At 42.9% G+C, this 24,168-nt stretch overlaps 1 protein-coding gene across 1 annotated transcript; it reads right to left on the bottom strand.

The window, feature by feature from the left end:
- Positions 1–525: 525 nt before the first annotated feature.
- Positions 526–22,103, bottom strand: LOC139373422 (splicing factor U2AF 65 kDa subunit-like). The gene is made up of 11 exons (XM_071113896.1): positions 22,015–22,103; positions 21,261–21,390; positions 20,513–20,619; positions 9,250–9,404; positions 8,898–9,014; positions 8,564–8,702; positions 8,382–8,461; positions 8,090–8,212; positions 4,396–4,482; positions 3,680–3,931; positions 526–3,293 (listed from the first exon to the last, which is right to left on the bottom strand). Exons 1-11 carry the CDS (start codon positions 22,061–22,063, stop codon positions 3,159–3,161), a joined length of 1,374 nt encoding a protein of 457 aa, XP_070969997.1. The 5' UTR covers positions 22,064–22,103; the 3' UTR covers positions 526–3,158.
- Between the last annotated feature and the right edge of the window lie 2,065 nt (positions 22,104–24,168).

The raw sequence follows: 24,168 nt of genomic DNA, 5'->3' as shown, positions 1-24,168 counted from the left end.
ACAAATTCTTATTTACAATGACGGCCTACCCCGGCCAACGCTAGGCTAATTGTGCTCCACCCTATGTGACTCCCAATCACGGCCAGATGTGATACAGCCTGGATTTGAACCAGGGACTGTAGTTACGCCTCTTGCACTGAGATGCAGTGCCTTAGACCACTGCGCCACTCTGGAGCCTCATTGATACACATTGGTTTTATATGGAGTCTTTGGACACTGTTCTATCACACCTTTTGATCCCCTTTTCCATTCACCATAAAGAATATTCCTCCTTGGAGCAGAACCCAAATAGATGGCTCCATAAAATACCAAGGACGAGCCACACGCACACTAAAATTCTGATTCAATATCCTGTTAACATTAAACAGATCAGACAGGCATCAGAGTACATTAAATCTGTTTTAATGTGATCACTCTGACCTTCTGTAAATAAAAAAAGACAACCTTACAATGTTGAGGGAAGTGACAGAGTGCAAAAATTCCCACATGCTAACCTGTTGACGGTATAAGGACAGAGACAAATACATTTCCTTACATAATCTTTCAACCTGTTTTAGGAAAACAACAAACAGTCTTAGATGTGGAAATGGTTCGGTAATGCAAATCATCGAAAGATCCTCAGGAGACTACCAGCATTTGGAGCGCAAAACCTGTCAAAAGAAATATCCATTATGTAATTTGAAGCAACGGAAGGTCTTGGAGAAGGGGATGGGAATAGAACGAAAAACAATGTCAGACAGGTTCCTCCAAGTGTGGTGCTTGTAGTATAGACAATGAAAACGATTAAATAGGAAAGAGGAGTGGAAGTGGAAGAAGGGGGTATGTAATTGGTTCATATTGTATCATAGAGCCTACCCACACCTACAAATTATCTACATTATCTTCACTTTGATATTGTCTCGCCTTTCATAAACCTGAATTCATGTCACCCATCAGAAAGCCTCACACGTGCAGATCCACATGCCTCTTTGGCTCCTAAAGAGATCTCACTTTGAGGCAAAGCCATGAGAGCTCTACTGGGTTAAATAGGAACTTACAATTGAAACATATAAAAGCATAATACAAAAATACAGCAGATATGATTTTACAGTGAAATAATAAATAATATTACCTAGTGAGTGTAAGTCAATGTCAATAATGTTTTACAAAACCAACCAAGGGTCGAGGCAGGGCAGTGATAACTCTGAAGTCTTTCAGCTGTTGTCTAAGGAGAGAGAGAGAGGGAAGGTGTGGGCGGGGAGAGTTCAGGGTCGTGTTCATTAGGCACCAAACTGAAGAAAACAGAGAGATCTAAACTTTTCCAATAAGAAATACACATTTGTTTTCTGTTGCAAAACGTTTTGCTACGGTGTGCCCTAATGAACACGACCCAGCTGTATCAATTTCAGAGGAGAAGAGAGCCTTCTATTACAGAATCTGGACTGGTTCATCAGGTACTTCCTGTTAATATACTATATTGTTTCTTGTGGAATGGGGGTTGCCCACTGAGAATTGGTGCCAGAGTCACAAAGTCAAAACATTACATAATTTTCAGACATTTTGTTATCAAAAGAGGGTGGTGATGATAAGTTAAATGTAGACACACACACTTACAGTATTTGCGTGTCCCCTCAGACATGAGTCAGAACTCACAATAAGTTGATGTTCTGAAAATTGTATATATATATATATATATATATAAAGGTATGTGGACACCCCTTCAAATTAGTGGATTTGGCTATTTAAACCACACCAGTTGCTGACAAGTGTATACAATCAAGCACACAGCCATGCAATCTCCATAGACAAACATTGGCAGAAGAATGGCCTTACTGAAGAGCTCAGTGACTTTCAATGGGGCACCGTCATAGGATGCCACCTTTCCAACAAGTCAGTTAATCAAATTTCTGCCCTGCTAGAGCTGCCCCGGTCAACTGTAAGTACTGTTATTGTGAAGTGGAAACGTCTAGGAGCATTAACTCCCAGAAGTGGTAGGCCACACAAGCTGACAGAATGGTACCGCCGAGTGCTGAATCGCGTAGTGCGTAAAGATCGTCTGTCCTCGGTCGCAACACTCAATTCCGAGTTCCAAACTGCCTCTGGAAGCAACGTCAGAACAAGAACTGTTTGTCGGGAGCTTCATTAAATGGGTTTCCATGGCTGAGCAGTCACACACAAGCCTAAGATCACCATGCACAATGCCAAGCGTCGGCTGGAGTGGTGTAAAGCTTGCCACCATTGGACTCCGGAGCAGTGGAAAGGCGTTCTCTGGAGTAATGAATCACGCTTCACTATCTAGCAGTCTGACGGATGAATCTGGGTTTGGATGCCAGGAGAACGCTACCTGCCCAAATGCATAATGCAAACTGCAAAGTTAGGTGGAGGAGGAATAATGATCTGAGGCTGTTTTTCATGGTTCGGGCTAGGCCCCTTAGTTCCAGTGAAGATAAATCTTAACGCTACAGCATACAATGACATGCAAAACGATTCCAACTTTGTGGCAACAGTTTGGGAAGGCCTTTTTCTATTTCAGCATGACAATGCCTCTATGCACAAAGCAAGGTCCATACAGAAATGGTTTGTCGAGATCGGTGTGGAAGAACTTGACTGGCTTACACAGAGCCCTGACATCAACCTCATTGAACACCTTTGAGATTAATTGAAACGCCAAGTGCGAGCCAGGCCTAATCGCCCAACATCAGTGCCTTGACCTCACTAATGCTCTTGGACAAGTCCCCGCAGCAATGTTCCAACAAATAGTGGAAAGCCTTCCCAGAACAGTGGTGGTTGTTATTGCAGCAAAGGGGGGAACAACTCCATATTAATGCCCATGATTTTGGAATGAGATGTTCGATGAGCAGGTGTTCACATACTGTTGGTCATTTGGTGTAACAATAAACAACTGGTACCTGAGGCTCAGGCATGGACAAAATACATGTTTAAAATCATGATTGAACTTGATTCATTGAATGAAATCATATAATTATAAGCGACGAGGACAAAAGTAATACTTCAACCAATTCTGCTGATTTCACAGTGATAAGTGGCCTTAAATGAACTTTCTACGCCTCCTCTTTAAAAAAGTGCAAAAAGTTGAGTGTTGTGATGCTCATAAATATTCATATCGTTACATAAATAACATGAAACTCTGCTTCTCTCCCTCTCTCTGGTTCTCAGGTCTACCAGAAGTCTCGGCGGTGGTAGGCGTCTGGGTCACAGTACTTGGTCACCACCATCCTGTTGGCAAACTTCCTGCCTGTCAGCGCCTGCATGGCCTTCTGGGAGTCAAACAGGGTCATGAACTCCACAAAGATCTGAAGGAGGGAGAGAGAGGGAAAGAAAGGATAGGAAAGTGGGTGTATGGCCATTCTGTATGGAACCAGACAACCATGTTAAATGTAACTCTACAGCAAAAAACTATGATACATGTTTACACACACAAAGGGATTTATTTATTATTGCATTGGAAACTATTACCAAAAAACCTAGGCAAGAGTGATAAGTTATGAATTGCTATGCTTGTTTGATGGGAGGCGAAAGACACATTTCCCCAAGGAGATTCAATAATTTCACCTGAACTGAACGAATTCACTTTGAAACAACAACCCAAACTCTCCTCAAAACACTGCAACAAACACCCCATGCCCTATCCTATCCCATCCTAATACCCAGGTACCCCTATTCCCCTCCCCGTCCTCACCTTCCCAGTGCCTGGGACCTCAAGGCCATCCACAGGTCGGGGGATCTCGATGCTCTTCACCTGGCCGTACTTGCTGCACTCACCGCGGACGTCCTCCGCGATCTCCTCGTACTCCTCGTCATCCAGCAGCTCCTCCAAAACCACCATGTTCATCAGGCAGAGCACCTCAGTGGGCAGGCCACCCAGCAAGGCCATGGAGGTGGGCATCAGGCCTGGCACTTGGAGGGTCACCAGGGTCTGGTTCTTACCTGTCTGGTGAGGGGAGGGGAGAGGTTTTGGTTATTGGGAAGGTTGAAAGAACATGAGATACTTTTAGAAAACGTTTTAGAATGTTTATGGTGTAAAAACGAAGTAAATGAAAGAAAAAAGCGAAAGAAAAAAATATGAAACCGTTATTCATTTGCCAACTTGTTTTTGTAATAATACTGTTTACTTTGCAGTGGTGCATACGGTTAGTTAATTTCTTAATCAGCTCTGGATTGTCCTGATTAAGTTATGAAACCGAGCTTGATGTTTTAGGTCAGTGGAGGTGGATCGAAGAAGGCTTGTGTTCAGTAAGGCACAAAACAGGAGAGAACATCTGAAACAGAGGGGATAGTTAGGTCCTAACTTACCCCAAAATATCATTCCTTTTTTCCCTCATCTCTGTCTTATATTGAACAGCATCCATTTGTAAAGTGTGCCTCTCTCTGTAGTCTATCATCTCTGGTACTCACCAGCGCTATGTTCTTGGCCCCAACACTGGCTCTCTGGACCAGGAGCTTCTTGTCCCCCAGCTGCATCCCATTCAACCCTGCAATGGCCTGAGACAGCAAACAGAGTTAGAACAGTGATCAAATGTTTTTTATTATTATTTGTAAGAAGGTACACATGGACAGAAAAACAAGTGACAAGACAAACAGTCCCCCCCCCCCACCCCACCCACAGGACATCCCGAACCCAAAGTTAGATAGCAGTCTTTTTACAGAGTCATACGTTGATGAAAGAGCAAATATGTTTCTTTCACTCGCCCCATGCATGCCTACAGTCCTACAAGTATCTCCATGTCAATAATAGCCATGAATGATAGCAGCCACTGCTGTCTGTTTAAAGAATGAGGAGGCTGCCAACGTGAGGCTAATTTTTTGGGCTGCTGTTAATCCAGGCAGCCAAATACATTGCTGCTCGACAGATACAGTGGGGCAAAAAAGTATTTAGTCAGCCACCAATTGTGCAAGTTCTCCCACTTAAAAAGATGAGAGAGGCCTGTAATTTTCATCATAGGTACACTTCAACTATGAGAAGAAAAAATCCAGAAAAAATCACATTGTAGGGATTTTAATGAATTTATTTGCAAATGATGGTGAAAAATAAGTATTTGGTCAATAACAAAAGTTTATCTCAATACTTTGTTATATACCCTGTGTTGGCAATGACAGAGGTCAAACGTTTTCTGTAAGTCTTCACAAGGTTTTCACACACTGTTGCTGTTATTTTGGCCCATTCCTCCATGCAGATCTCCTCTAGAGCAGTGATGTTTTGGGGCTGTTGTTGGGCAACACGGACTTTCAACTCCCTCCAAAGATTTTCTATGGGGTTGAGATCTGGAGACTGGCTAGGCCACTCCAGGACCTTGAAATGCTTCTTACGAAGCCACTCCTTCGTTGCCCGGGCGGTGTGTTTGGGATCATTGTCATGCTGAAAGACCCAGCCACGTTTAATTTTCAATGCCCTTGCTGATGGAAGGAGGTTTTCACTCAAAATCTCACGATACATGGCCCCATTCATTCTATCCTTTACACGGATCAGTCGTCCTGGTCCCTTTGCAGAAAAACAGCCCCAAAGCATGATGTTTCCATCCCCATGCTTCACAGTAGGTATGGTGTTCTTTGGATGCAACTCAGCATTCTTTGTCCTCCAAACACGACGAGTTGAGTTTTTACCAAAAAGTTATATTTTGGTTTCATCTGACCATTTGACATTCTCCCAATCTTCTTCTGGATCATCCAAATGCTCTCTAGCAAACTTCAGACGGGCCTGGACATGTACTGGCTTAAGCAGGGGGACACGTCTGGCACTACAGGATTTGAGTCCCTGGCGGCATAGTGTGTTACTGATGGTAGGCTTTGTTACTTTGGTCCCAGCTCTCTGTAGGTCATTCACTAGGTCCCCCCGTGTGGTTCTGGGATTTTTGCTCACCGTTCTTGTGATCATTTTGACCCCACCGGGTGAGATCTTGCGTGGAGCCCCAGATCGAGGGAGATTATCAGTGGTCTTGTATGTCTTCCATTTCCTAATAATTGCTCCCACAGTTGATTTCTTCAAACCAAGCTGCTTACCTATTGCAGATTCAGTCTTCCCAGCCTGGTGCAGGTCTACAATTGTATTTCTGGTGTCCTTTGACAGCTCTTTGGTCTTGGCCATAGTGGAGTGTGACTGTTTGAGGTTGTGGACAGGTGTCTTTTATACTGATAACAAGTTCAAACAGGTGCTATTAATACAGCTAACGAATGGAGGACAGAGGAGCCTCTTAAAGAAGAAGTTACAGGTTTGTGAGAGCCAGAAATCTTGCTTGTTTGTAGGTGACCAAATACTTATTGTCCACCATAATTTGCAAATCAATTCCTTAAAAATCCTACAATGTGATTTTCTGGATTTTTTTTCTCATTTTGTCTGTCATAGTTGAAGTGTACCTATGATAAAAAAATTACAGGCCTCTCTCATCTTTTTAAGTGGGAGAACTTGCACAATTGGTGACTGACTAAATAACTTTTTGCCCCACTGTAGGTCTAGTGTCATCATTTAACAATAAAATAGTGAACATGGTACATTTCTAGTCATTATGTCAGAAAGACAGGATGAAACACAACTCCAGAAATGTAAAACCCCTGGGCACTCCCAAACCATATGAACATTTTCCAGGAGCCCCTGGAGGGCACAATGAGCAATTTAGGGTTTGTCTAGCTTTCATCTGAAATAGTTTGCATGGTGTACAGTAAGTTCTATGGGCAAAATTGTAATGTATAATTTGATGGTTGGGGTTTCTTGATGAAATTGATATGTTGGACCAAACTCTAGTCCAATTAGTCACAGTACTACATACGGAAAGGTCTTTCTTCCATGTTGCTAGGGAAGGGATTGGTTTGTGAGTCATTTTAAGTAGCAGAGAATGTCATTTAGAGACCAGTCCCTGTGTACAAATATGAATAAATAATTTGTCAATAAGGTGGACAGACCATTCTTGCCTCCCAAGGGAACATATGCACGCAAAGCAGAACGGTGTTGCAAGTAAACGAAAAAGGAAGTATCAGGTAAGTTAAATTGCTTCTGGAGGTCTTGAAATGCACACAGATAGTAGCCTTCAGTGATATTTGAGACAGTAGGAATCTCTCTTTCAGACCATAGATGAAAAGACGACCACCCAGGTGGAGAGCATGGTTGTCAAATAAAGGATGGTGAGGATTGTGAGGTTGGTTTTGGTATGTTTAATAAAGGAAGGTGAGGATTGTGAGGTTGGTTTTGGTATGTTTAATAAAGGAAGGTGAGGATTGTGAGGTTGGTTTTGGTATGTTTAATAAAGGAAGGTGAGGATTGTGAGGTTGGTTTTGGTATGTTTAATAAAGGAAGGTGAGGATTGTGAAGTTGGTTTTGGTATGTTTACCAACCAGGCGCCAGACTGAAATAAGTTGTGAGATGATAGGGCCAAATTTGAGTTTGCAATGTCTGAGCGGGATATCAGAATTGATCATGTCTTGGAGTCTGTGAGGGGCAACTCGTTTTTCCTCCAGGGGGCGCCAAGATACAGCTGTAGCAGGATTTAACCATGAGTACAGGGCGTAAAGGGCGTAAAATCAAAGCCAAAAAATACGATTAGACATTTGGGAGATTTTGGCAACCTGCACATTTTTCACGCTGAAGTGTAGAAAACATAATACGAGGGAGTTCAGAGGGGTTAAATGCGGAAGACACATTTCAGTTGAATGCATTCAGGTGTACAACTGACTAGCCTTTACTCTTACAAATGAATTTAGCAAGTAAAGAATGTAGCCTATCCCAGTATCCTGCTGGTGGTGAAAGAGGGATCATGGAAGTATAAAAGTTCATTCTTGGCAATATTGACATTTTAATTATAGAAGGAGTTTGGGATTTGCTGCCATCTTTCCACTCAAAATGTGCTTCCTATTCTCACCTCCTTTCCTACAACAGCACTGATCTGCAAAGGCTGCATAGGAGAAAGAAATATGGCAGAAGACTATTGTGAGATTTGCTTTCACTTGGCCAGGTAGATCAGATCAGTGCAGACGAAAGAAGAAACACAGGGTAGCCACTTTGGACTATTGACATGCAGCCCAAGAGTCTATGACCTTATGTTCACCCCAAGTCTATAACAAGATTGCGTACAGCAATACGGGTACAATATCTGACACTGACTTGGTCATTCAAATTGACGTCCACATATTCACAGAAGGCGTAGCCCTTGGAGAGGCCCGTGGCGCTGTCTTTGACCAGGTTGAAGGCCTTCAGAGGGCCAAAGGAGATCAATAGCTCTTTTACCTAGGGGACGAAGGCAGGGTGTGAAGACAGGAAAACTGATTGCTCTATCAGTAGCATTGTTGGAACTGAATCAAATTCTTCTCAACCTTAAATAAAACAGCAGCATGACATTTACTGATCATGCCAGAGACTTAGAAAGAAGGACTTCAATGAGCTAGAAAGGTCCGACCTGGTCATCATTGAGATAATTTGGCAAGCCACCGATGAAGAGTTTGTGGGCTGAGTCTGGCACCACGGTCGAAACCACTCCTAATCCAAGCAACAGTGCGAAATAGGGTTAAGTACATTTGAATTGAAATCAGAGGATTCGACAGGGTCAACAAGCCATTGATGTCCTATGGAAAGACCCACCTGGTACATAGACACTGGGGCTCTCACTCATGCCGGGCAGGGGCTGGTAGTCGTGAGGCCGTCTGATCTTCAGGCTCTGACCCTGGAAGATGATGCCGTCAAAAGCCATGGCCTGGGTCGTCTCGTCCACCAACCGGAACTAGAAGAGGAACAGGTAGAGAGAAGGTCAACATTATGACGTGCTATTGCAGAAGAATGCAGGAGTCAACAAAACTCCAGCACTCAGGAAGGAAACTGTTACAGGGAATTGCAAGTTAGCTAATAACTGCCATCCGTGATCTATTTCATGCTATTTTGTTTTTTGATATTAAATAGATTTTAGTTGAGCACACACCTCGAGGAAGGCAAAGTTCTTGTCCTGGTTTATCTGCACAGCTAGAACAGGGTTGCCAGGGGCCTGGGTAAGACCACTGAGGAGCATCTGGGCATTGAAGAAATCCATCACGGCCTCCTATTGACACAACATGGACGATCACACGAAAGAGTCACTTACTATACATTTTGCAGTGGGGAAGGCAGATGTAGAAGGCTCTCGGCCAGGCTGATGCTATGACACAGTAGCGATGATGAAATGCAGAGTTTTACTACACATATCTCATAGGGTTGTGGCGTTAGTCTTAAACTGTATTTTAGGCCTTATGTACAACTCAGTAGTGTGGAACGGGTAGCAGTTCTCTATTACCTACCTCTGTGATACCGAAAGGTATGTTGCCTACGTAGAGCCTCCTGGCCTGCCTGGTCATTTGGCTGCCCACCACAGGTACAGAAGTGTGGGTGGAGGCCAGCCCCTCTGGAGTTACCTTGGTGGGCAGTAGGGCCGTGGCTGGGATCTGGCCAGCAGCTGAGAAAGGAACATGGACTCAAGTTAGATATGACTCCCAATGGAGAAGAAATACTGAACACCTGCTCTTTCCATGACGTAGACTGATCAGGTGAATCCAGGGTGAAAGCTATGATCCCTTATGGATGTCACTTGCTAAATCCATTTCAATCAGTGGTAATGAAGGGGAGGAGACAGGTTAAATAATGATTTTTAAGCCTTGAGGCATGGATTGTGTATGTGTGCCATTTAGAGGGTGAATGGGCAAGACAAAAGATTTAAGTGCCTTTGAACAAGGTATGGTAGTAGGTGCCAGGCGCACCGGTTTGTGTCAAGAACTGCAAAGCTGGGGGGTTTTCACGCTCAACAGGTTCCCATGTGTATCAAGAATGGTCCACCATCCAAAGGACATCCAGCCAACTTGACACAACTGTGGGCAAGGGCACAAGTTGTGACAAAACTGCACATTTTAGAGTGTCTTTTTATTGGCCCCAGTACAAGGTGCAACTGTGTAATGATCATGCTGTTTAATCAGCTTCTTGATATGTCACACCTGTCAGGTGGATGGATTATCTTGTAAAAGTTTAAATGCTCACTAACATGGATGGAAACAAATTTGTGCACAACATTTTAGAGCAATACGCTTTTGGTGCGTATGTGTCAAGTGTCAGTTGTGCAGAGGTGAGGACGGAGTCAGGCGCAGGACACAGAACTGAGTAAAACAACGTACTTTACTCGAAAAAATAAATCAGCCAAAATAAATCCATGCAGGGAATAACAAACCCTAACACAAAAGACTAACACAAGACCAGGAACAATCACGCACAAAACATAATGAGAATCAGAGGGTTACATAGGGAAATAGTAATAACGTAATGGGAACCAGGTCTGTACAATCAAGACATAACAAATGGAAATAGAAACGTGGATCGTTGGCAGCTAGAAAGCCGGTGACGACGACCGCCGAACGCCGCCCGAACAAGGAGAGGCACCAACTTCGGCGGAAGTCGTGACAGTATGGAACATTTCTGGAATCTTTTATTTCATGGGACCAACACTTCACATGTTGAATTTATATTTTTGTTCAATATAGGTCAATGATAATTCAATAATCAATATTGTGTTGCATCTTTGACCAATAGCCTAACAAATTCTTACAAATAAAAGTACAAAATACTTTTTATTAAAATATCCTCTATATCAAATTTCAGCCGGACCACCCAGCCAACCCGGTCCCCTGCACCCCCAACCCTCACAAGTCTAATCAATAACTCAACTCTCTCCCCAACACAACCTCCTTCCCATCTCTTATGTCTCAAGTGAAAGGTTTGGAAATCAAACAATTAATAAAAACACACATACACCTCCAACACATTCACACAGAAACAGTACATCCTCCATATCATTCATATCATAGGCCTAATAGTACTGTAGAGCTATTTTTACACAATATACACACAATATAGCTGGATCACCTCATCCTGCCCCTAGGTGTCCACGGCCCTGCGGCACCTCAACCCAACACACCCAACTCAGCTTTAGAATCTTAGTGAAACATTCATTACTGGTTTCAGGTGTGTTAGGCCAAGGCCAGAGTGACAACCAACAGTACGGCAGACCCCCAGGGCCAGGACTGAGCAGACCAGCAGCTAGGGATTGCCGAAATAGGTTTTCATAAGACTCCTTTTGTTGTACAGTATTCCATAAGGAATCCAGACCTTATGAAAGTTGCACAGTATACCCTTAATCTTGAAATAAATCACATCTAGTGATGCAGAACTTCCAATGTGACATTATCGAAGGATAACCAACCTTCCAATTAATGGCAATGCATGTCTTAGCCTCTATAAATGCTAGGTTACAGTTTCGTCTGATAACCGTCTCCAGTATCAACATTTATAAGCAAACAAATACAGAAAGAATCGGTAGACATGTGGAGATAAAAGAACATACTCTTTGACAGAATTCAGCCAGCCTTCACAAGACCATGAATTATGCAAATATGCCCCCGTTTGTGATTTACACCTCCAGCAGAAGAATAACATTTCTGAGTGCATGATATTCCATTTAACTGGCAAATAATATGTTATATGGATGATCATAAACTGCAATAATTTATGTCTGGGATTATATGAACATGACTGGGCATTCTAACACATCTGTATCCATTCATCATCATCAATAGTGTCTCCCAGGTCTTCCTCGCATTTTTTGTTTGACCTGTTGTTTTGCATCATCGGGAAAAACCCTTGATACCGTTTGGAAATGTTTGTCAGACTGCCTTAAAATAGTTTAAATCTTTGAAGCTTCTTACTTGTCCAGTGTTTGCTGCACAGAGAGAATAAAGTGTTGCATCTGCAGAACTTCTCCTCAGCACTGTCACAGACTGGTCTTCCCTGGCTGCCTGACCATGACCCCTGTCACCATCTGATCCTGCTCAGATGAAGCATGACAAAGAATTACCTTGGTGTACATTTATACATTATATTATCCAAGAATAGAATCAATGGTTCAATAATTGAAATGACCACGATTCCCAGATTGTAGCCTACCCATCAACTCAAGATGGAATTTGTATCCATTCACTCACCATTCATTGTATCCATTCACTGATTGCAAAATTCACCTACGCTCCGTAGACTGGTCTTCCCTGGCTGCCTGACCCTGCTGGGATATGATGAGCATAGTGTTGTGTACGGACTGTACACCATGGCAGTGTAGCCTGTAGAGCTGTTTATAATGTGTCACCGTGAAAAGTAGGGAATTAACTAGAGAAACTAACAGTTGAATAACGTTACATTGCTTTACTGACTAATAAAAACTCACATTACACTGAAGAAATGTCAGAATATATTAGCCTTCAATCGTTTGGCTGCTGGTTTAATCATTTGATTCAAGTCTAGTGTGATTGAGGCAAAAATAATAGCAAAGGTTAGTGAGCTAGCTAGCTAACGTTACCCAACTTTTGGCTAGCTCTAGCTAATGATACAATGGTTCAAATTTACTTCTGTTAAAACGGGACAAAACAAAGGCCACAAAGCATTTCCATACACACAAAAGCTGTTAGATACTGCTACCTGGCAGATAGCTAGAGGCTAGCTAGAGCTGAACTGGCTATGGTAGGTACACTAAATGACAAAAAGCATGTGGACACCTGCTCATCGAATATCTCATTCCAAAATCATGGGCATTAATATGGAGTTGGTCTGCCCTTTGCTGCTATAACAGCCTCCACTCTTCTGGGTAGGCTTTCCACTAGGTGTTGGAACATTGCTGCGGGGACTTGCTTCCATTCAGCTACAACAGCATTAGTGAGGTCGATCACTGATGTTGTGCTATTAGGCCAGGCTCGCAGTCCAATTCATCCCAAAGGTGTTCAATGGGGTCGAGGTCAGGGCTCTGCCACAAAGTTGGAAGCACCGAATCCGCTAGAATGTCATTGTATATTGTAGCCTTAAGATTTCCCTTCCCTGAAACTAAGAGACCTAGCTCAAACTATGAAAAACAGCCCCAGATCATTATTTCTCCAGCACCAAACAATTCTGCTCCAGAGTCCAATGGTGGCAAGCTTTACACCACATCAGCCGACGCTTGGCATTGCGCATGGTGATCTTAGCGGATCCTCAGCCATTTCGTGAAGGAACAGTTATTGTGCTGCAGAGGCAGTTTGGAATTCGGTAATGAGTGATGCAACCCAGGACAGATGATTTTTACGCTCTTCAGCACCCTCGGAGGTCCCATTCTATGAGCTTGTGTGGCCTACCACTTTGTGAATGAGCTGTTGTTGCTCCTAGACGTTAGTTGACCGAGGCAGCTAGTGCACTGAGCTCTTCAGTAAGGCCATTCTACAGTCAGTGTTTGTCTATGGAGATTGCATGGCCATGTGCTCGATTTTATACACCTGTCATCAAAGGATGTGGCTGAAATAGCCGAATCTACTATTTTTAAGGGGTGTCGACATACTTTTTTATATACAGTGCATTCGGAAAGTATTCAAACTTTTCCCACATTTTGTTATGTTACAGCCTAGTTCTAAAATGTATCAAATATTTTGTTTTCCTAATTAATCTACACACAATACCCCATAATGACAAAGTGAAAACAGGTTTTTAGCTATTTCTGAAAATGTATATAAAAAAAATAATAAAACAAATAAATAAAAAAAAAATATATATATATACACCTTATTTACATAAGTATTCAGACCCTTTGCTATGAGTCTCAAATTTGAGCTCAGGTGCATCCTGTTTCCATTGATCATCCTTGAGATGTTTCTACAACTTAATTGGAGTCCACCTGTGGTAAATTCTATTGATTGGACATGATTTGGAAAGGCACACACCTGTCTATATAAGGTCCCACAGTTGACAGTGCATGTCAGAGAAAAAACCAAGCTATGAGGTCGAAGGAATTGTCCGTAGAGCTCCAACACAGGATTGTGTCGAGGCACAGATCTGGGGAAGGGTACCAAAACATTTCAGCAGCATTGAAGGTCCCCAAGAACACAGTGGCCTCCATCATTCTTAAATGGAAGAAGTTTGGAACCACCAAGACTCTTCCTAGAGCTGGCCGCACATCCAAACTGAGCAATCGGCAGAGAAGGGCCTTGGTCAGGGAGGTGACCAGGAACCCGATGGTCACTCTGACAGAGCTCCAGAGATCCTCTGTGGAGATGGGAGAACCTTCCAGAAGGACAACCAGCACTCCACCAATTAGGCTTTTATGGTAGAGTGGCCAGATGGAAGCCACTCCTGGGTAAAAGGCACATGACAGCCTGTTTGGAAAAAGGCACCTAAAGGACTCTCAGACCATGAGAAACAAGATTGTCTGGTCTGATGAAACTAAGAGTGAACTAATTTACCTGAATGCCAAGTGTCACGTCTGGAGGAGACCAGGCACCGCTCATCGCCTGTCCAATACCATCCCTACGGTGAAGCATGGTGGTGGCAGCATCATGCTCGGGGAGGTTTTTCAGTGGCAGGGACTGGGAGGCTAGTCAGGGCCGAGGAAACTATGAACGGAGCAAAGTACAGAGAGATGCTTGATGAAAACCTGCTCCATAGCACTCAAGACCTCAGATTAGGGCGAAGGTTCACCTTCCAACATGACATAGACCCTAAGCACACAGCTAAGACAACACAGGCATGGTTTCTGGACAAGTCTCTTAATGTCCTTGAGTGGCCCAGCCAGAGCCAGGACTTGAACCCGATCAAACATCTCTGGAGAGGCCTGAAAATAGCTGTGCAGCGACACTCCCCATCCAACCTGACAGAGCTTGAGAGGATCTAAGGAGGAGAATGGGAGAAACTCCCCAAATACAGGTGTGCCAAGCTTGTAGCATCATACCCAAGAAGACTCAAGGCTGTAATCGCTGACAAAGGTGCTTCAACAAAGTACTGAGTAAAGGGTCTGAATACTTATGTAAATGTGATATATATTATTTTGTGTAGATAAAACATCTACCACATCATTGTGATCTCTACAACGCTGTTGGCTGGCCGTCATTGACCTTGCGTAGGCTTAAACACTGGTATACACTGATTTATAAGGCCATATTGGGTAAAATGCCATTTTCTCTCTTCTTTTTTAGTCAGGTCGGTAAATAAATATCAATTACGGTCCCATTTTCATTTTCTTCTAACAGTACCAAAAATTACAACAGGTCGTGGTAGAAATTGTTTTAGTTACTGAACTCCGTGGTCCTGGAATTCTCTCCTGAATATTTTAAAATTTGATAATCTAGTTTCGTTTAATCAATTTTACAATTAACTCGCTGCTAGAAGTTAATTTATTTCAGTCGAGAGGGGATGAAACATTGGTTAACGTAACATGTCAGTTACACTACTAGCTCGGCATTTGGAATAAAAATAAACAAATTCTGTCAAACAGCAGTTACCTTGCCAGCTAGATCAGTCAACTAAAGAGTAGCCAGTTTATGTTCTGCTTAAAATCAAATCAAATCAAATTTTATTTGTCACATACACATGGTTGCAGATGTTAATGCGAGTGTAGCGAAATGCTTGTGCTTCTAGTTCCGACAATGCAGTAATAACAAACGAGTAATCTAGCTAACAATTCCAAAACTACTACCTTATACACACAAGTGTAAAGGGATAAAGAATATGTACATAAATATATATGAATGAGTGATGGTACAGAGCGGCATAGGCAAGATGCAGTAGATGGTATCGAGTACAGTATATACATACGAGATGAGTATGTAAACAAAGTGGCATAGTTTAAAGTGGCTAGTGATACATGTATTACATAAAGATGCAGTAGATGATATAGAGTACAGTATATACGTATACATATGAGATAAATAATGTAGGGTATGTAAACATTATATTAAGTAGCATTGTTTAAAGTGGCTAGTGATATATTTTACATCAATTCCCATTAATTCCCATTATTAAAGTGGCTGGAGTTGAGTCAGTGTGTTGGCAGTAGCCACTCAATGTTAGTGGTGGCTGTTTAACAGTCTGATGGCCTTGAGATAGAAGCTGTTTTTCAGTCTCTCGGTCCCAGCTTTGATGCACCTGTACTGACCTCGCCTTCTGGATGATAGCGGGGTGAACAGGCAGTGGCTCGGGTGGTTGTTGTCCTTGATGATCTTTATGGCCTTCCTCTGACATCGGGTGGTGTAGGTGTCCTGGAGGGCAGGTAGTTTGCCCCCGGTGATGCGTTGTGCAGACCTCACTACCCTCTGGAGAGCCTTACGGTTGTGGGCGGAGCAGTTGCCGTACCAGGCGGTGAAGTTTGTGAGTGCTTTTGGTGACAAGCCGAATTTCTTCAGCCTCCTGAGGTTGAAGAGGCGCTGCTGCGCCTTCTTCACGATGCTGTCTGTGTGGGTGGACCAATTCAGTTTGTCTGTGATGTGTACGCCGAGGAACTTAAAACTTACTACCCTCTCCACTACTGTTCCATCGATGTGGATAGGGGGGTGTTCCCTCTGCTGTTTCCTGAAGTCCACAATCATCTCCTTAGTTTTGTTGACGTTGAGTGTGAGGTTATTTTCCTGACACCACACTCCGAGGGCCCTCACCTCCTCCCTGTAGGCCGTCTCGTCGTTGTTGGTAATCAAGCCTACCACTGTTGTGTCGTCCGCAAACTTGATGATTGAGTTGGAGGCGTGCGTGGCCACGCAGTCGTGGGTGAACAGGGAGTACAGGAGAGGGCTCAGAACGCACCCTTGTGGGGCCCCAGCGTTGAGGATCAGCGGGGTGGAGATGTTGTTACCTACCCTCACCACCTGGGGGCGGCCCGTCAGGAAGTCCAGTACCCAGTTGCACAGGGCGGGGTCGAGACCCAGGGTCTTGAGCTTGATGACGAGTTTGGAGGGTACTATGGTGTTAAATGCTGAGCTGTAGTCGATGAACAGCATTCTCACATAGGTATTCCTCTTGTCCAGATGGGTTAGGGCAGTGTGCAGTGTGGTTGAGATTGCATCGTCTGTGGACCTAATTGGGCGGTAAGCAAATTGGAGTGGGTCTAGGGTGTCAGGTAGGGTGGAGGTGATATGGTCCTTGACTAGTCTCTCAAAGCACTTCATGATGACGGAAGTGAGTGCTACGGGGCGGTAGTCGTTTAGCTCAGTTACCTTAGCTTTCTTGGTAACAGGAACAATGGTGGCCCTCTTGAAGCATGTGGGAACAGCAGACTGGGATAGGGATTGATTGAATATGTCCGTAAACACACCAGCCAGCTGGTCTGCGCATGCTCTGAGGACGCGGCTGGGGATGCCGTCTGGGCCTGCAGCCTGCTTGCTTTTACAACTCTGAGAAAAAGCGCAACACAGACAGCAGCGGCCTCTAATCATCTCTCCCTTGCTGGTCCTATACGCCAGCCTTTCAGAAGCTTTGCCTTCACACAGTCTGTCCGCACGTTCTGTGGTGTCCGTGCGATCCTAAATCCAGCTGGCTGAAACCGGAAAACAGCCTATCCGACCGCTCTGAGGCATCCACATGGTCCTAAAGCACACCGGAGCCACATTTTGTATCACAGTGCAATTATAAAACTGTTATTTCAGAATGAGTCGGGGGGGGAGGCGGTTCATGTCCCTGACCCCAGTGAAAGTTGCGCCCCTGACTGTGGGAAGCATTGGAGTCAACATGGGTCATTATCCCTGTGGAATGCTTTCGACACCTTGTAGAGTCCATGCCCTGGCAAATTGAGGCTGTTCTGAGGGCATGGGGGGGGGGGTGCAACTCAACATTAGGAAGCTGTTCTTAATGTTTTGTATGACTATGTATGACTATATATTTATGTACAGCACCAGTCAAAAGTTTGGACACACTTACTCATTCAAGGGTTTTTCTTTATTTTTACTATTTTCTACATTGTAGAATAATTGTGAAGACATCAAAACTATGACATAACACATATGGAATCATGTAGTAACCAAAAAAGGGTTAAACACATCAAAATATATTTATATTTGAGATTCTTCAAAGTAGCCACCCTTAACCTTGATGACAGCTTTGCACACTCTTGGCTTTCTCTCAACCAGCTTCATGAGGTAGTCACCTGGAATGCATTTCAATTAACAGGTGTGCCTTGATCAAAGTTATTTTGGGACATTTCTATCCTTCTTAATGCGTTTGAGCCAATCAGTTGTGTTGTGTCAAGAACTTTGAAAGTTTCTTCAAGTGCAGTCGCAAAAAACCATCAAGCGCTATGATCAAACTGGCTCTCATGAGGAACGCCACAGGAAAGGAAGACCCAGAGATACAGTGCCTTGCGAAAGTATTCGGCCCCCTTGAACTTTGCGACCTTTTGCCACATTTCAGGCTTCAAACATAAAGATATAAAACTGTATTTTTTTGTGAAGAATCAACAACAAGTGGGACACAATCATGAAGTGGAACGACATTTATTGGATATTTCAAACTTTTTGAACAAATCAAAAACTGAAAAATTGGGCGTGCAAAATTATTCAGCCCCTTTACTTTCAGTGCAGCAAACTCTCTCCAGAAGTTCAGTGAGGATCTCTGAATGATCCAATGTTGACCTAAATGACTAATGATGATAAATACAATCCACCTGTGTGTAATCAAGTCTCCGTATAAATGCACCTGCACTGTGATAGTCTCAGAGGTCCGTTAAAAGCGCAGAGAGCATCATGAAGAACAAGGAACACACCAGGCAGGTCCGAGATACTGTTGTGAAGAAGTTTAAAGCCGGATTTGGATACAAAAAGATTTCCCAAGCTTTAAACATCCCAAGGAGCACTGTGCAAGCGATAATATTGAAATGGAAGGAGTATCAGACCACTGCAAATCTACCAAGACCTGGCCGTCCCTCTAAACTTTCAGCTCATACAAGGAGAAGACTGATCAGAGATGCAGCCAAGAGGCCCATGATCACTCTGGATGAACTGCAGAGATCTACAGCTGAGGTGGGAGACTCTGTCCATAGGACAACAATCAGTCAGTCGTATATTGCACAAATCTGGCCTTTATGGAAGAGTGGCAAGAAGAAAGCCATTTCTTAAAGATATCCATAAAAAGTGTTGTTTAAAGTTTGCCACAAGCCACCTGGGAGACACACCAAACATGTGGAAGAAGGTGCTCTGGTCAGATGAAACCAAAATTGAACTTTTTGGCAACAATGCAAAACGTTATGTTTGGCGTAAAAGCAACACAGCTGAACACACCATCCCCACTGTCAAACATGGTGGTGGCAGCATCATGGTTTGGGCCTGCTTTTCTTCAGCAGGGACAGGGAAGATGGTTAAAATTGATGGGAAGATGGAAAACCTGATGGAGTCTGCAAAAGACCTGAGACTGGGACGGAGATTTGTCTTCCAACAAGACAATGATCCAAAACATAAAGCAAAATCTACAATGGAATGGTTCAAAAATAAACATATCCAGGTGTTAGAATGGCCAAGTCAAAGTCCAGACCTGAATCCAATCGAGAATCTGTGGAAATAACTGAAAACTGCTGTTCACAAATGCTCTCCATCCAACCTCACTGAGCTTGAGCTGTTTTGCAAGGAGGAATGGGAAAAATGTTCAGTCTCTCGATGTGCAAAACTGATAGAGACATACCCCAAGCGACTTACAGCTGTAATTGCAGCAAAAGGTGGCGCTACAAAGTATTAACTTAAGGGGGCTGAATAATTTTGCACGCCCAATTTTTCAGTTTTTGATTTGTTCAAAAAGTTTGAAATATCCAATAAATGTCGTTCCACTTCATGATTGTGTCCCACTTGTTGTTGATTCTTCACAAAAAAATACAGTTTTATATCTTTATGTTTGAAGCCTGAAATGTGGCAAAAGGTCGCAAAGTTCAAGGGGGCCGAATACTTTCGCAAGGCACTGTACCTCTGCTGCAGAGGAGAAGTTTATTAGAGTTACCAGCATCAGAAATTGCAGCCCAAATAAATGCTTCACAGAGTTCAAGTAACAGACACATGTCAACATCAACTGTTCAGAGGAGACTGTGAATCAGGTGTCGTGGTCAAATTGCTACAAAGAAACCACTACTAAAGGACACTAATAAGAAGAAGAGACCTGCTTGTGCCAAGAAACACAAGCAATGGACATTAGACCGGTGGAAATCTGTCCTTTGGTCTGATGAGTTCAAATTTGGTGACGAACTGTGTCTTTGTGAGATGCAGAGTAGGTGAACGGATGATCTCCACATGTGTGGTTCCCACCGTGAAGAGGAGGTGTGATGGTGCTTTACTGGTGACACTGTTGGTGATTTATTTAGGATTCAAGGCACACTTAACCAGCATGGCTACCACAGCATTCTGCAGCGATACGCTGTCCCATCTGATTTGCGCTGAGGCAAAGGGTGGCTACTTTGAAGAATATAAAATATATTTTTATTTGTTTAACACTTTTTTGGTTACTACATGATTCCATTAGTGTTGTTTCATAGTTTTGATGTCTTCGCTATTATTCTACTATGTAGAAAATAGTAAAAATAAAGAAAAAACATTGAATGAGTAGGTGTGTCCAAATGTTTGACTTGTACTGTATATGTATGAAGTGAGAGAGGGACTGAGTTGAATACTTTCATACAATATCACATCAACAGCCTTTGCTTTTGAGCAGACATAATACGGACTGTGATGTGACACTATTATAGTGAGAGCTGACAAGTATTGCCAAACTGACCCTGCAAAGCCTTGTACTGCAGGGGGGTGATATGCTCGAAGCCTGGTGCCGGAACATCCCAGTACTTCCTCACTTTCTTCTTCTCTCTGTGCAGAGCTGGAGAGCGACTGCAGGAGAGAAACAGTAGGGGACAGGACAGGAGAGACGGACATATAGCCTTGCAATGCAGAGACTGTGTGGAGAGAGGACAACGAATAGCACAAAAGTATGGGAATCAAAGGGATATTAAAAATATATACATTTTGGATGGATAGTTATAACACATTCCTTTCAGAACTCTATCTTCCTGGAATCTACATGGTCACATTTCTATATGAATTAGACATCAGATATCGACCAAAATATAAGCACGGACTTCAAAGCAAGCCTCTAAGACAGCTACAGATCCAAGTCTTACCCTTACCTTGAAATTGTATTAAGAAGCAAGTCTAACGTTAGTACACACAACCACCAAGTACAGTACTTAACCAACAGATGGACAGCTGACTCATTATTAGCAGTTATACTTTGAAGGTGTCATGCAAGTCACTGTCCGCTGTATTGCTGTAGCTCACGACAGTCTCTTGGGATTGTTTTTGAGTCTGTGTGCTGAAATGACAGTTAAAACATGGGTATTCCGTTTACTATTGCATAAAGGTGGGGAAAGAAATAGTTGAAACAAGCCAATGGTCCACAAAGCTGACAACTATTCGCACAAAATGGGAATGGATCTCATTTCAAATACTTGAACAGCGGTATCCACCTGCGCCTGTGTTGATGGTCCTTGCTGTCGCTGCGGCTTGCCCTGCTCTTCCTCCTTTCCCAGCTCCTCTTCTTCCTCTCTCGGCTGTGACTGCGGGACAGTGTGCGCCGACGGTGCCGATTCTCCTTGTCCCGCTCTAAAAGGGGGAGGAAGTATAAGCGAGTAGGGCTGAGTCACTGACAAAGACACAGGATCCCTTAGTCGCAGCAGGAGAGAAAAGGCCTTATGCATACTACCGGAGAATGAAAAATACTGTCATCCTGTTATAGCTAACGTTAGAGGAGTTAAAAGGCCATTCAAAATGCACTCCATCAACATGCAGAGAAAGCACGATATGTGGGCATATCTGTAACACTACTCCCTCATTCTACATTGCATAAATGTACAGTACCCTTTAGATAAGCTATCGGATAGTCCGCGTGCTGCAGTTAATAGCAGCACAAGTCAAAAAGTAATGGACAGATCGCAATTTTAAAATGTCACTAGTCAATCCTGCAGATGTAGCTAGCTATTCAGGTATGGCTAGCTGTCAAACAGTACCCTTTTTGTTATACATTGCCGGCAGAGGTGCAAGCAAGCATGTGAGTCTCTTGTCATAATATTGTTTTGGTAAACACCTTATAGGCCTTGTGCAAGCTAGTTAGCAGCAATGCAGTGACAGGGAGCTACCGGTATGATACCTAGTTTAAATAATCTATTGGAGCTACTGTCGATGGTCAAATTAACCGCTACTGTAGGATGAATGTGCAACAACACTCACCTTTCTTATTTTCAGTCAACAGTCTCTCGAATTCATCAAAATCCGACATTATGGACCTCGATTTAATGACTTGATCTTGTTAGTTTAGCTACCAAGGCTACAAATAAACATCTGTTTGAATCAAGACTGGACACAAGGAATTAGGATGCCCTCTGTCGGCATGGAATAACGCTAATCTTGTGTGTGTTGAGCAGAGGAATTCTGGACAATTGTTCAGAGGCCAGCCAGTTAGTAAATAAACACAAGCACATTTCTGATCAATTAAATATCTAGGAAGACAGATACCAACTACAAAAACCCATAACTACATTTTGCACAAATGATATTGTTTTATTGTACAGCAGATGGGTTACTGACCTATCAGTAACTGACCTATCAAAACGTGGCAAGAAAATGAAAAAATAAACAAAAAAATATTCAGGTATTAAATGGTTCAACAATGAAAACAAATAAAACATGTACAGGTGGAGTTTCTTTAAACCCACGGCTCAGAACGGTGTGCCTGTTCATGAACTTTCTCTACCATCAAAACAACAATATGTGCTCAAATTATTCCCATTTCCTTCTCAAACGGAGGAATGCGGTGTCTGCAATATGTGCTTGTGTCAGTGCTTCTACCATCCATGAATCATGCAGCAACACCTCAAATCATCATTCTGCTGCGCCATCTGACTGAATGAAAGATAGATAGTATTTGATTCATGGCTATCAAAACATAATCCAATTACCATAAACAGCATGCCCAACCAGTGGATGACTCAGGATGGAGCCAACACTATTTTTCTATGTAACTGCTGTAATAGGCTACATCACAAAATGTGGCTTTTAGTTAATACTGTGACAGACTACAAACCTTTCTTACACATCTCTTCTCTTCTAAAAATTAGGTTGGGAGAACAGAAATCTCTCTAATGTAGGGGGGGAAACCATTCTGAAGCTAGAGCCAAATGGCTGTGACCAAAGCCTTATAGCTTTTGGTAAGTGAATCCCCATGAAGGTCAATAACTTCTCGTCTACATTCCTATCCCTTGATGTCGACACTTATAGGAGGAAAGGAACCCCTATTCGTTTCTAAACCTGTAGGTGATGGGCAGAAGCAGGTGGTATGCACTGAAAAGTTATTGACCACTTGACCTATGACACCATAATTACATTATTAATTGAGTTGATGAAGGTATCAAGAGGTGATTATGTAGAGCCCTATTCATGAGGGATGATAGTTTAATTACCTCACCCTCCAGGTCTGTGGAACTTCTAGCCAATTAGTGACATGAATCAATAAACTGCAGATCATGTTGCTTGTGTTCGAGTAGCCCGGAACTATCTGACATTTCATGATAAGAGAACATATTTATAAGGGGTTGCTTAACTCACTAGTATTCTGTATGTTCTCCTCAAAGGGGAAGGAGACTTCACATCCATCCACAACAATATACAGACCTTTAGGGACCACAGTCAATGGTAGTGACACATCATTAATAATTATGTCGTTTGATAAACTAGAAAGGGAGGAGCGGGTCTTTAAATATAAGTGCCTATAGAGTAGGCTAACCATGCTTTTATACATTTCTATAGTAAATGCAGTAACTTAGTAAAATAACAATTAGACAGGAGGAGGAAGACAAGTTAGTGTCTGTTGCATTCCTCGTGCTTGTCCGAGAATCAGTCATCTTTCATGGGCTGAGTGTTGTTTTGCAAATCTGTGATAGGCTACACATGGCAACATTGTAGCATTATAATAAGCACCATCATGGATCATACATTGCACTGAAAGTGTTTAAACTGTCATTAGTCCTTCGACACGGTGATGTCACCAGCTGTAAAACAATCAACTTTAATATTCAAATGCAATTTCGCCATATGAGTTGTATCTAGTAAGTTCACCTGCTCCAAAATCGGTCGCACAAAGCTGAAATTTAGCTAAAGGAATGCCAACTGAAGATAAATGTTTTCGCATGAAAGGTCATCGAATCGTTTGCCTTAGTTGTTCCCTCGTTCTGCAAAAAAGAAAGAAAGACGCAAGTTAATACCCATCCGCTCCCCATCAGGTACATTCGTCAGCTTTTCTCCTCAAGGGCACATGCCTACGACTTGTAGTAACGCTTCGGACTTCCTGATGGCTAATGAAAATGTATAAGAATTACAGTGAAACTA

The sequence above is a fragment of the Oncorhynchus clarkii genome, chromosome 18 (assembly GCF_045791955.1).
Source record: "Oncorhynchus clarkii lewisi isolate Uvic-CL-2024 chromosome 18, UVic_Ocla_1.0, whole genome shotgun sequence".
Lineage (NCBI taxonomy): Eukaryota > Metazoa > Chordata > Actinopteri > Salmoniformes > Salmonidae > Oncorhynchus > Oncorhynchus clarkii.
Note: the sequence above shows the minus strand (reverse complement) of the source record. Positions and strands in the feature narration are given on the sequence as shown.

What these genes read in the sequence shown, in the direction of transcription:
- LOC139373422 (XM_071113896.1), bottom strand. Translation starts at nt 22,063, where the DNA reads ATGTCGGATTTTGATGAATTCGAGAGACTGTTGACTGAAAATAAGAAA. An exon ending in AGCAAGGACCATCAACACAG is followed by an intron (nt 20,620 to 21,260) that starts GCGCAGGTGGAT and finishes TCTCTCCTGCAG; the next exon opens with TCGCTCTCCAGCTCTGCACA. An exon ending in AGGTCCCAGGCACTGGGAAG is followed by an intron (nt 3,294 to 3,679) that starts GTGAGGACGGGG and finishes TCCCTCCTTCAG; the next exon opens with ATCTTTGTGGAGTTCATGAC.